Source organism: Parasteatoda tepidariorum, chromosome 9 (genome assembly GCF_043381705.1).
Source record: "Parasteatoda tepidariorum isolate YZ-2023 chromosome 9, CAS_Ptep_4.0, whole genome shotgun sequence".
Lineage (NCBI taxonomy): Eukaryota > Metazoa > Arthropoda > Arachnida > Araneae > Theridiidae > Parasteatoda > Parasteatoda tepidariorum.
Genome location: NC_092212.1, coordinates 64,314,903 through 64,328,651, shown reverse-complemented (window position 1 = coordinate 64,328,651; position 13,749 = coordinate 64,314,903). Strand labels below are relative to the sequence as shown.

Here is a 13,749-nt window from a genome sequence, read left to right as displayed (position 1 = left end):
AAAATGAAAGAGAGAGAAATATCTTTAGGTACTCTTGAAAATATTCCTGTACGATGCGACCGCCAGCTATGAATTTTTCGCCAAAATGGAAACCCCCATCTTGGAACAAGTTTTCAGAGCCCAAACAATAGACTAGCTCTCTCTACCCTAATATCTCCTCTAAGATCCTGACCAGGGGTTTCCAACTTACATGAGGCCGGGGTCCACAATTAAAAACACAAATCAAATGGCGGACAGCAACTTTATCAAAATTTTATGTAGGACTCTTTTATGTTTGAAGGAACATTAAATATTACTGTCAGATTTTTACCAAGTTGTACTAAACAAAAATATTGAATTACAAATTAAAATTAGACTTAGATTTTTAAAAATATTTAATTGCATATTAAAAAATTCGGGCTGAAATAGGTTTAATGTGCACCCATGTATTAAACAATTAATGTGCAACAGATATCTAATTGTTAAGATATAAAATTTTAAAAAGGTTGGTATTAAAACTTACAAAGTAGTACACAAAATGTTCAATGACAAAATTGAGGTTTGTCTGCCGCAACCACCAGAGAATAGATATTTACATTTTAAATTTAAAATTTACAAATGTGTGTGTCAATATTTTCGTCCAAAATGAGTGGTTTCAAAAAGTTAAATCGGAGAATTTCTTCGAGAAAATTTCTGATACACTCATGCTAAATTATATTCACAAAATGCAAAAAAATGATAGAGAAAAGAGCAACATACACGATTATTTTTGTATTTGAATAAATATTTTCTTGGATGCAAAACCTGAGAAATTTTTTTTTTTTTGCACCGTTGGTAAATTTCACAGAAACGAAGAAATTAGGTTTTCATAAACGAGAAAAGTATTTTAAACCCATATAGATTTTTTTACGAAAATTGCCCGCNAACCACCAGAGAATAGATATTTACATTTTAAATTTAAAATTTACAAATGTATGTGTAAATATTTTCGTCCAAAATGAGTGGTTTCAAAAAGTTAAATCGGAGAATAGATTTTTTTACGAAAATTGCCCACAAAAAAATGACAACTATTATATTTTAGTTCGCGGGTCACAAAAAAAAGCTTCGCGGGCCGCCAGTTGGAAACCACTGATCTTGACCATCTCTTTGGAACTCTCGTTTGTGTGTGCGTGTGGGGGGAATCTTGGACCGATTTAGCTGGATACTAACATTGCTTATTAGCAGATTTCCCTAACAACTAATTCTTTAAGAAGAGATTACGAAATTATTCGTATAAGAATTATGCTACAATTAAATTTGCGCGCATAGTCGTGATTGAAAAATAAATACAAAAATCAAATATAATCTTAATATTCGTAAAATATATATTTAATAAAACAGTAGTATAATTGTAAATTATCGAATAAATAAATAAAGATTATAGTGATCAAAAATAAGTTTAAACGACGCGATATAAAAGCAATTAAAACTTTTGACATTAAAAAAACTGAAAATTCTTCTGAAATTGTTTTACAAAATGTTTATAAAAAATCACTATAATAAAGAAAAATATAATTATATTGTACGTGTATTAAATTAAATAACTAAAATTAAAAAAGAAATTAACATAATTAAGTTATAATCGAAATAATGAAAAAAAAAACATTAACGTTTTTAAAAATACCATAAAAAAGTTGAGCATAGAATTTTTTGGTAAATTTATTAAGCATTTACTAAAATTATTAATTTTTATTCAAATTGAAAATAGCTTTTAGAGGCTTTAAAGAATATAACTTAAATGTAAAAAAAACTGTAGTTTTGAAAACTTTTGAGGGAGCTAACTTACTTATGCCAACTNGGCAGAATGCTTTGATGTTTTCAAAACAAAGCAAACGTTGCCACCGGCGGAAAAGAAATGCAGCCAAAATTTGGGAGCCACGTAAGAGAATTATATATAATAGATTTTCTAAAATTATTAATTTTTATTCAATTTAAAAATAGCTTTTAGAGGTTTTAAGGAATATAACTTAAAAGTAAAAAAAACTGTAGTTTTAAAAATTTACGAGGGAGCTAACACTACACTTACTTATGCCAACTGGTATAAGTTGAGTATCATAATTAAGAAAAATTTAAATGCACATAAATGTAAACCAACATTAAAACCTTTGAGAACTTATATTTAAAAATCATTGCACAATGTTTATAAGAAATTAATAATAATTAATAACTGAACATTAATGACGTAACATAAATTTAATTAAACAACTACAAACTAAAATTATTAACTAATATCAAGTTATAATTCATGGAAATTTATGATTTTTAAAACACCATTTACTTTAAGTGATAAATATAGAATTATTTCATTTAATTTTTGATAAATTTGCAAGAATTGGCAAGTAAGAAGTGATAAGGTATAATTTTCTAGCACCCCTCTCCAGGTTTCATCTTAGTTCTTCACCCCTCTGATTTTGACAGTTGAAGACTGATTGAGGATTATGCCCATTGAAGAACCAGATAAGTTTTGGGCAGAGATAGCAAGAACATGGTAAATAACAACCCCCCCCCCCCCCNNNNGGGGGGGGGGGGGGGTGTTCTTTACACCATTACTCTATCATTTATAAAATAGATAACTAACAAATAAGGGTGGTCCCCACACAACATTATGACCGAAGAAAAAAGAATGAAGCAGGGATTTGAATAATTTGTGGGCCATTTGATTAATTTCAGAATTGTCAGTTGTTTATTGTTAGTTTTGTTACTAATAAGAGTTTCTAAGAATCATGTATTCACTTATAAGAACTAATTCAGGTGTTTTGAGCTTTCTTTTTTTAATAGTGTATGAACTTCTTAGTTAAAAGTCTGTTTGTGCCTGTTTTATTTGAGCCTTCTGACTTATAAACACCAAAAAAGGAATTAAGTTGACAGACTTTTTCATACAGAAATGATAAAGAAAAATTTAAAAGAAGAAAATGTGAAGAAAATTGCTAATAATAGATATTAAAATTTATCATTTAGTATATTAAAAACAAAATTGATGATGCATATATCTTTAAAGCGTTTTTTTTTTCTTTTTTTTTCTCGAATTATCCGCTATTCGTAAGCCATTCAATTGCGCGAATTATCGAAATTTTATTAACGAATTTTTTGATCGGAAAACTAAATTAACAATCGAAATATTTTTTTCACAATGAAGAAGCTTTCTAACTGCAACAAATTTTACAAGAAAATTGAAATCCAAATTTTAAAGAAAATTTAGATAATGAAATGAAAAGATTAAAATGAAAGTTGATGATTTAAAAAATAATAATAATAATAACCACTAAAATACATTAACTTCATTTTTTAACTAAAAATCCTAATAATTCATTTTTGAAATTATCACGTTGATGGAAAATATAGCAACATTTACTCAGCTTGAGGTTTATCTTCAATTTTCGTCGTTCTTGCAGAAAGTTGAAATTGAAAGCTGGAATTTCTTACAACTAATTCGCTCTCTCTATTTAAGGCACCAATCTCGTAATTTATTTTATTTCCGATGCATAATTTGTCTTCAGTTTTCAGCATTTTATTTACACAATAGAAATTTCTTGATTTTAAAAACTAATACGCAATAACATCATTTTTTTTAAAATCAAAAGTCCTAATTATGTACTTTTGAACTAATCACACCGATAAAAAATAATGCAACATTTACTTAGCTTGAGGAAGGGTTTCTTTTTTCAATATTTGTCGTCTTTACAGAAAGTTGAAATCGAAAGCTGGAATTTATTGCACTCAATACGATCTTAATTGTTTCTGGACCAATAGTCTGCTCAATGAGAACTGATAGTGGAAGTAAATATAAGGGTTGCTGTTTGATCGTCAACGTTTGCCACTTCAACGGTTTTTTCGCTGAATTGGCGATTTCGTTTGAATCGACAGAGCTATCGCTTTTATAGAAAAACAAAAACGATATTCGGTTTTTGATACCTTAAAATTAGGTAAGAAAGTACAAAATTAAAGTTTTTACATGAAAATACGCTTCGAATTGTTTCAGTAAAGCTAAGCTATCGCTTTTATAGAAAAACAAAAACGATATTCGGTTTTTGATACCTTAAAATTAGGTAAGAAAGTACAAAATTAAAGTTTTTACATGAAAATACGCTTCGAATTGTTTCAGTAAAGCTAAGCTATCGCTTTTATAGAAAAACAAAAACGATATTCGGTTTTTGATACCTTAAAATTAGGTAAGAAAGTACAAAATTAAAGTTTTTACATGAAAATACTTTTCTAATAGTTTCAGTAAACACATAATTTTATTTTAAGAATAGTTTTAACGTTTTTTTAATTCTTTTTTTTAAAGTTTAAATTAAATTAGTTTTAATTTATTTTGCATAAATATCTATGCAAAACATAACTNAGACGAACAGGCAACCACAAGCACTTCCACTGGTTCAAGAGGTCCACGAGGGAAAAATATTACCGTGATTACAGAGCACGGAAGCGAGCGGAGCAGGAAAAAGAGTCGTCAAAATAGAACTAGTGATCCTTCTACGACTGCTGATTCTTCTACAATCAACGTCGCAGGTTGTGAAGTTTAACTTCTTCCGCGCGGAGGGACTCCACGCACTATTTTTTTGAAGAATAGTTTTAACGTTTTTTTTCTTCTTTTTTTAAAGTTTAAATTAAATTAGTTTTAATTTATTTTGCATAAATATCTATGCAAAACATAACTTCTATAATTCCATCGTAAAAGTCGTATAGAATTGAAAGAATATGTTAAAAAAATACTCTTTATTTTCATAATTAAATTTTTTTTTAAATTTATTGAAAGTTAAACTATATTTAAAATTGTTTTATGTTTCATTGATTGATTTAAAAATATATTTGAAGGAGCTGCATTTATTTGTATTTTTAAACTGTTATCTTTATTTTTCTAAGGGAAGTGTTACGAAAATAATTACACTAAAAGAAACTTGGATTTTTTTTATGTCTCACAAAATCTTTTGAGAAGAAAAATATACCCACTTAACCTATAAAAAAAAGCAGTTTGTGAACCTCGAACTCAATAGGTTTTAGAAAATAGAATGAAGTATCAAAATTATTTAATTTTACATGACATTTGAACTTCTGTAATTAATTAACAACTGTACCGAAAACAAAAATAATTATATTAATCTACGCAGAAAAGAACAAAATTTTAAGAATTTCATCTTTTTCAATGAGTGAGCTGTTCCGTCCGTCCTCGTTTTTGATGTTTGAAGCCTAATTTTTTTTTAACAGGGATAAAATGTCGTTCTTTTAAAGTTTGGTAAATGAGAATCATAGTTCACAGCTTTGAGAACTATGTTTATTGTCGGAATGTTTAACTATGTTTATTACGGCGGAAAAAATCATGAACTTTTCTTCTTCAGCATTTTTGTCGAATACGTCAATGTCCTCCAAAAAAGTTTTACGAGATTTAGCCATCTTCGGTGAATGTAATATACCATCCCTTTTATATTCTTTAATAATTCTTAATTCTGAAAGCAGAAGTTGTACCAACTCTCGATGCAGAAGCCGCATGGTCAGCCACATCAATGATTGGAACAACTGGTTTTGAATGCACTTCTGTTTTATAAATGTTCAATAATATTTTCTTCTCATTTTTACTTATGTAAGATTTCTGCTGCTGTTTTTTAGGTTTTTCTGCTGCTGTTCTTTATTTTCCATGAAACACCTTCAAAAAGACACCACGGTGCGAAAGAAACAACCCTCTTAGAAGTAAGATTTTTTGATACTGATAGGCGCTATTTGTCATTATTCCGGCGCCAAGCAGACAACGGTATTGCGCCAAATAGCACGCCGCTTTGTTAACTTATAATTTATAACATTTATGTTACATATTATAATTTATAACATTTGAATTAAGTCTAAAATAGGGTGCATTTTTAAATCTTGAAGAGGGGCGCACCTAAGTCTATGTACGCCACTATGAAATGCCTAGTTATTCTATAAAATAAATAAATCATACACTTTAACAGTAACATATATGTATATATATATTAAAAAAACATATTTTATTTTAATTAAATGGATGCAAAGCGCACCTGACTATCAATCATTATTTATACTATATCTATATCTAATATCACTATTTATGCTATACCTAGTTATTCTATAAAATACATTAATATCAAAAAGTAAACAAAAGCAATGCAAATAAAAGAATTCTAAAAAAATTATCGAACAGCAGCGGTCGCCATAGCAACGTATGCAATGACGACGCATGCGCACTGTTTACTATTATTCGTGAAAAGTGTGATGATGTCCAAATAAGGTGCGCACGCCATCAAACACAAAACAACACCCATTTTGTAAATGGGTAATAACTTGCAAGTGATAAAACTATTAGAAGTATGAAAAATAAACTTACTTGTAAAGTTGTTGCACAGATAGCTCTGGATTTTCTACCACTTTTCTTTTCAATTCATTGACAAAAGAGAGCCTTAGTATTCGCCCTTCATCTTGTGGGTGACTATGATTATTACAAAAACCTTGATATTCTCCATTAATGATGTAAATTCTAGCTTTACAGCCTTTATGTTTATCAATACAGCACCACGCTTGCCTATTGCCCGCTAATTTAGCATGGAAGTAATAAAGATATTTATTGTGTTGGAGAATTTTTTTACCAAATTTTGACTTGAGGTAAGTTATTCTAGCCTCCATTTTACAGAACACCGTTCCTAACAGCTGGCGGTTAAAATTTTCAACAGTTATAAGAGATTTTTAAAGGAACTCTATAATTTGAAGTTTTCTTCCCCAGCCAAATGCTCCCTACTTCTAAAACTCATGACCGCCTGATTTTTCATTTAACACGAAGATGGATTGGACACATTGTTAAGATTGTCCCTCTATCCGTTTCAGGGAAGAAACGGCCTAAAGGAGTATAGTAGGGGCAAAAGGGCAAGCCCTATTGTCCGGCTGGAAAGAAAACCGGTTGAGTTTCTTGACAAGAAACAGTTCAAGAACGTGACGTCATTCCCTGATGGAACTTCATTCCCGGTAGCTCATGGTAGGGTCCCATCGAACCCCCCATAATTATCATTCGTAGGAACTATACCCTTTAAAAAAAAGTATAAATTCGAATAAAATTTCTTTTTTTTTTTCCGATTAGTAGAAATATCGAAATGAAAACCATTAAAATCTTGCGGTTAGACGGGCAACCTAACACTGCAAATTTATTTTTGCTGAAAAATTTTAAAATTTATTTTGATTGTTGATAACATTGACGAAAACTTTCGATGATGCCAAAGAAACAAAGTTTAAAACTTTGGATGCTCCACAAAAACAAGGATTTTTAGAAAGACTCTAAAAACAGATAAATTTTCACTATCAAAAATGTTGATTTCGGAATTATACAGATTTTATTAATATTTATTCAGATTTTATTAATANATATATATATATATATACATATATACATAATAACAGTTGCATAATGAGGGTACTTACACACTCAAAATTAATACTATGCAAATTCTGTCTTTAAACTATTTTTAAATGTTTGAACTCCCTCCTTCAGAGGTTTTTCGAACTCGTGATCTCTGACTCTTACTCGAACCTTGTTCATCGAAATTCATAGTCTGACACTTTCGATGATGCCAAAGAAACAAAGTTTAAAACTTTGGATGCTCCACAAAAACAAAGATTCTTAGCAAGACTCTAAAGACAGATAAATTTTCACTATCAAAAATGCTGATTTCAGAATTATGCAGATTTTATTAATATTATTTTGTCTTAAAGAAATAAATTAAAAATTCTGGAATGACGTCAGCCTTATTTTTCTCCTTTCTAATTCGATGCCGATCTTGTATGTTTCGAAATTCGAGTTTATTTGTTAAGTAACGTTGATTAAGAGCATAATTAAAATTTTCGTCCACATCTCCTAAACTCTGTCAGTTAGTTTATTAGGGAAGAATGCGGCTTCATAAGCAATTCGAGAGAAAATAAAATTTAAAAAAAAGCCTTAAAACAAAAATAAGAAAATCATCACGAACACTTGGAACATTTCAAAAGTATTTTATACACTTATATACAAAATAAATCATAGCCTCGATATTTTACAACTAAAAATTAGACATGAATACAATGATGAGCAAACTTATAAAAGAGGCAATATAAGATATTGTGAAATTATACAATGAATAACGTGGAATTTGGCATACATAATCACGAGTTGCTTTTGAACAAATAGCAAATAAAATATAATTTCTAATGGAACTTACTGTGTACATAAATATGAGGGCACAAAGTTAAATCAGGACTGAGCTTCATGGCTGGATAAATTATATACATCATTTTTCAGAAAGTTACAAAAAGGCGAATTCAGAAGAAAATGGTTCGTTTTATGAGCAAAAGAACTTAGTTTGCGTTCGCTTATAAATCTCTCCAACTCAGCTTTAAATAGGAGGTCTGCAAAGGTTGTTTGAACGAAGGCACACGATTTTGAGTCAAGATTTCGCAATTTTGAAGCAACAAACTCCCCGTATACATCAAAATCATCTCTAGATCGCAAACGAAATGGAGCCTAGTTTCGATTGGCGTATCATTCCAAGAATTTACAGTATTTAAAATTGGAGATCCAGATGGCGCCACTGGATTTCTAGTTTCATTTAGACTATTTCTAGAAGAATTTTCAGGAACAACAGTAACGTTTACAACAGGAGCAAAGGGTTTTTCATATGAGAAGAACTGTAGGATGGATTGGTTCATTTTTTAATGCGTTTTCGAAACCGTTATTATTTGCTGCAGGTGGGATTGATGGATTTTCTTTATGAGACGGGGATCTGGGATGAATAATTTCATTTCTCGTTGAGCTCTCGTGGCCAGAAATGCTCAAATGTGGATTTTCCATCTGAGAAGGAATTTTAAGTTTACTATTCGTTTTGCTCGATGAACTATGGACATTTTCAAGTTCATCAAGAAGAAACGCAGCTTTTTCAATGTCGTCATCTAGTACCCTATTTTCGTCTTTGTTTGAAACATTCCCAATTCAGCTTTAAGTAACAGATCTGCAATAGTAGTCTGAATGAAGACAATTGATTTCGAATCTAGATTTCGTAATTTTGAAGCGACGAATTCGCCGAAAACGTCAAACCTGTCCCTCATTCGTGAATGAGACGGAATCTTACTTTGGATGGACTCAGTATCACGTGAGCTTTCAAGACTAGAACTACTTTGTGGCAAAGATGAGAAGTTCGATGGATTTCCAGGAAGCATAGATTCATTTCCACTATTGTTTTCAGAAATTAAGTCATAAGAATTCGTAGAAACGTCAGATTCAACTTCCACAGCACTCAAACATCGAGTTTGTGTAAATGCTTTTCCAACAACATGGGCTGGAAGTATTTTTGTATTAGAGTTTGAAGATTCTGCATGTGCCACATCCGATGTGTTTGCCCTTTGTCCCTCGAACTGTGCTTCGGAAGAACTATCGGCTATCGACGAATGAAATGACGCATCATCGCATATGCTAGATTCTAGTTCTGTTTCGATGATTTCTTGTTTGACAACGATGTCAGAGCTACTCAAGAGACTTGTAGTCGTGCTCTTAGAATACTGCATTTCAACATCGGGCGTGTTAACTTCTTCATTCCTAGAGGGTAACATATTTGAATCGACGTTCTTCTGATCTGTCAAGCTATTCACTCCTTTTTTCTTCTGAAAATAAGAACAAGAAATAAATTAGAAGAATTATGAACAACAGCAGTTAAGCTATAGTAATTAAGTTAAAAGGAAACAAAACACAGAAAGGTATCAAAATAATGAAAAAAATCATCATGGTATGAGGTAGATAGTTAGGTACTTTATTTACGTCATGGCGACGATCTTAGAGACATCCATGAGGACGATCTGAAAACATGCCATCGCAATTTTGATCCTCTGCATAGGGGATAGTTCCCTCGCTTAGATCGCCCGACGTCCTGCGCACAAAATCGAGCACTTTACGGTAGAACAGTTACGTGTAGTAAATGATCACTGGTGCAAGCTAAATCTGTCTGGTTTCAAAGTCCTCCAGGTTCCTATAACAAATTATACTTCTGTGGATACTGAATTGGAGATTGATCATTCTCTGGTTCAAGTCAAAATTACAATCTGTGAATGTCTGCTATGAATGGGTCCGCCCTATAAACGGGCTATGACATGTGCGTGACTGAAGTCATATTCTTGCTCAGAGATGGCGCAACTGAAAAATAAGAAACGCACCCTCTACCTTAAATTCTCTTGGTTTGACCAAGCAGGCTTGCTGGTATTGGCAAGTAGCATTGAAACAACAACGACAAATAAAATTTAAGTCTCCTAAAGATCCTATCAGTATTCTGTCATCAGGATTGGGAAAAATCATCGATTGCGGCGCATTGTTGGAATCTTGGACATAAATTTAATTTCGTTAATTCGAAATTTTTTTCACCACTATCATCAGCTCATATTGATATACTGGAATCTTGTTACACTTATGATAAATGCCCTTGTTATCCAGGAGTTCCCTTGCCTTTAGGATTGTGTTCAAAATTACAATCGATTAAGTGAACATTGGTAGCCAAAAACTCAAAATTAAGTCGGCTGTTCAACGTCGGTGATAAAATAAAATAAAATATCTTCTGATATAAAATTAAATTATTATTTCATGTCAAGAGACAAGAGTACTTTGTTTAAAACCAATATATCTTATGGAGACAATTATAATTCTTTCTGAGCCTGGCAAGTTCTTCAGAAAATATATCATGCATAGTTATCCTTTCTTATCTCCCTTTATATTTAAACTGTACTTAAATGCTGTTTTTATTATAGTAATTCAGAAATTCTAGTAATCTCCTACTTAAAATGGACTATAAAATTTTGTTCTTCATATTATACGCATTTATCGATTCGAGTTCGCTCTCATTTAAAACGCACTTAATTTTCCAACAAATATATTATACGTATTGAGTCATTTAATGAACTCTAATTTAAAATGAACTTAAAAAACGTTGTTCTTACTGCAAACATTTAGACAATCCATTAATTTTATTTAAAATAGACTTCAATGTTGTTCTTCATATTACAATGCATTTAGCCATAATAGTAAAATGTTTTTAAAAATGGACTTAAGTTTTTTTTTCTTCTAGAAGTGTATTACACGCATTTAGCCGATACGGTAATATAATATGAATTGCGGTAATCTCATATGAACTTGAAATTTTTTGTAGTCTGAATGTTTTTATAATGGTATTTGTTGGAAAAATCTAACTAAAACTTACTTCTGCAGCTGATTTAGATACAGTTACAAAAGCTTTTTCCTTGAAGTCTCCCTAATCTCATCTGAAGTCTTCTTTCTTTTTGTCTCAAATCTCTTATAATTTTTGTTTTTTGGTAGTACTGCTTGATTGCTAGAGAAAGTAAAGCTTTTGCTTTGCTTGGAGATTTCATATCCTCTTCTGTGAAATCACCAATATATCTACTCTTTTTAAGTATTGGAGAAGATTCTCCTAAGAAAAGTTATTTGTGGTGTATTACAAATTATATTGAGCAATCACACATAGCCAATTTTTAAGCCTATTAAAAATAAACATTAACTTGCCATTATATATTTTGAGAAGTATTACCAAAATAAAATTTTCAAAGTCCATTTTTAGATACAAGTCTTAAAAGTTTAAACTACCTTAAAAAGAAATATGTTTATAAAATTTGTCAATATCAATAAAATTATAATGTGTTAAAGACTGTCCGTATTATGAGTTTTTCTTCTTTTTATATACTACAGCCTACCGCCAGCCAAAGTCTTCTCAGTAAGCTTTATAAAACGGACTCTATCAGACGCCGTGGTACACCAATGTTTGACCTGATTGTTTGATCAATCTGATTGTTTGATCAATTTGACCTGATTGTTTGATCAATCTGACCTGATTGTTTGATCAAAAATGAAAATAAAAAGTATGTATTTTGGGGGTTGCAAAATATTATTAAAAAAAAAAACTATCGAAATCTGACGAAGAACGAAGAATGTAATAAATATCAAAATAGGTACAGTTGGAGATTGAAACTGAGAATCGTTTTATCAGTCATCAATTCTGTGTTGTTGTTTGTCACATTCGATTTCAGCACTATGATTTGACAAATTTTTATAGCCCATTTTTTCCCCCGCTTAAATATGAATGTGCAACTCGTGCCGTGTATACTTTATTGTTTTCATTTCTGATAAGGATTTTATTAATACATACTAGGTGGTCCATACGGAACACCCTTCATACATAGTATATCTAATGTGACAGTTTACCTTGCAGTGGATCACTTTCATCCAAATTTCTTTTGATCGACTTTCTTTCTTTAGAATTGTCGTTTTGAAGGTTGGCTGGAAAGTTAAATATTGTTGGCACAGCATCATTTTTTAGCCAAGTTCCACCAAATTTATTTTTGTCAAAACAATCTGGAGCAAAATGTTTTGAACATATTGATAAGTGATCAGTGGCCGTCATGTTTTCGCGTCGCATACTTTTCACCCAAGCTGCTTTTCTTTCTTGATTTCTTGGAATCCTGTAAGATGAAATATATTTTTGATGCTTGTGTGAGATACTGTCTATCATTTGTGGTAAAATTAAAGAAAAGCGCCAAACAATATGACTTTTTCTCCCACAATGGAAAAGTAACAACCATACATTGAATACATGGTTTTCTATTGTTGGCGAGAAAATCGTGTTGTTTGGCGTATTTATTTATTTTTTTGCTTCGCCAAAAATGATCGATGGAATTTTAGAATTTTTATTATTCATTCAATTACAAATTTCAAGTACATTTTTTTAAAAATCAATTACATACTATTGTTGATTAGCAGAATTTTGACCAATACGTATTCTAGACCAGTGCTCCAGGACCTTTTATAGCCGCGTACCGGTCAACGTTTGATAATTTTACTACGGCCACCTGACGGGGGGGAATTGATTGTTTAAATTTTAGATTGTGTATTGATTTTATAATTTTAATTTGATTGTTTTTAAGCATGCCTTCGAAATAAAATGCATGCGAGGTATTATTTCGATACGTGACGTCTCTCTGATCCCGGCTAACCTCGCATCTATGGAAAGTAGCACTATTTCGAGAGAAATACATCACAGTAAATAAAATAGAGCGGCCCGGCACCATTTGATCCACGGACCGAGGAGGAGGGGACTAATGTTCCAGACTACTAGACTTTTAGTTTTGAAATATGCATCTGGAAATTAAATCACTCAAATTAACTCAAGTGTTATCCTGTCACTGAGTAACGTACTTTTTTTTATGAAGCAGTCGGGATTCTTTTATGAATTAACATGGCGGATGCAAGCAATGCACCTATGTATATGGGAAAGATTACTTCCATACACAATTAAAATGGGCAGGTAAGTAAAAGAACTAAGCTAAAACATCTCCATGCTATTCGCGATCGCAACGAACTATAGGGGGCGTTGTTGTATGAGACGGATACCTGCGATTTCCATATGAACAGTGATTCAGTTACTCTAGAGACGTCTTTAATGTAGCTCGTAAATTGCAACATTCCTTCTTTATTGTGGTTAATTAAATTTAAAAAAGAAAAATATTTGGTATTCTTTCTTATGCAAACGAAAACAAAATGGTATCTCTTTTTATTAGAGAAGGAATATCCAAAACACATCGGAAAAATATTTGTACATTAACAGAAAAAAATATGTATATTCTTATAAGAGTTAAAACCTAATGCCCGAGAAATAGTATTACTAAATTTAATGATATAACATGAAAGGCCCATTTAAACTTTACATTCTATAG

The 13,749-nt window shown here is 31.1% G+C and overlaps 1 protein-coding gene across 2 annotated transcripts; it reads right to left on the bottom strand.

Moving 5' to 3' along the window:
• Positions 1–7,988: 7,988 nt before the first annotated feature.
• LOC107450602 (uncharacterized) lies at positions 7,989–13,676 on the bottom strand. Of its 2 annotated transcripts, XM_043050552.2 has the most exons (3): positions 12,242–13,676; positions 11,226–11,453; positions 7,989–9,645 (listed from the first exon to the last, which is right to left on the bottom strand). In XM_043050552.2, exon 3 carries the CDS (start codon positions 9,592–9,594, stop codon positions 8,938–8,940), a length of 657 nt encoding a protein of 218 aa, XP_042906486.1. In that variant the 5' UTR covers positions 9,595–9,645; positions 11,226–11,453; positions 12,242–13,676; the 3' UTR covers positions 7,989–8,937. The 2 variants fall into 2 exon arrangements, with proteins under 2 accessions (XP_042906486.1, XP_042906485.1); XM_043050551.2 differs by lacking the exon at positions 11,226–11,453 and having other exon boundaries at positions 12,242–13,670.
• Between the last annotated feature and the right edge of the window lie 73 nt (positions 13,677–13,749).

Bases quoted from the DNA above. Each gene is read 5' to 3' on its own strand.
- LOC107450602 (XM_043050551.2), bottom strand. From the start codon at position 12,349: ATGATGCTGTGCCAACAATATTTAACTTTCCAGCCAACCTTCAAAACG. The intron at 9,646-12,241 runs GTAAACTGTCAC...TCTTATTTTCAG, and splicing joins TGAAAGTGATCCACTGCAAG to AAGAAAAAAGGAGTGAATAG.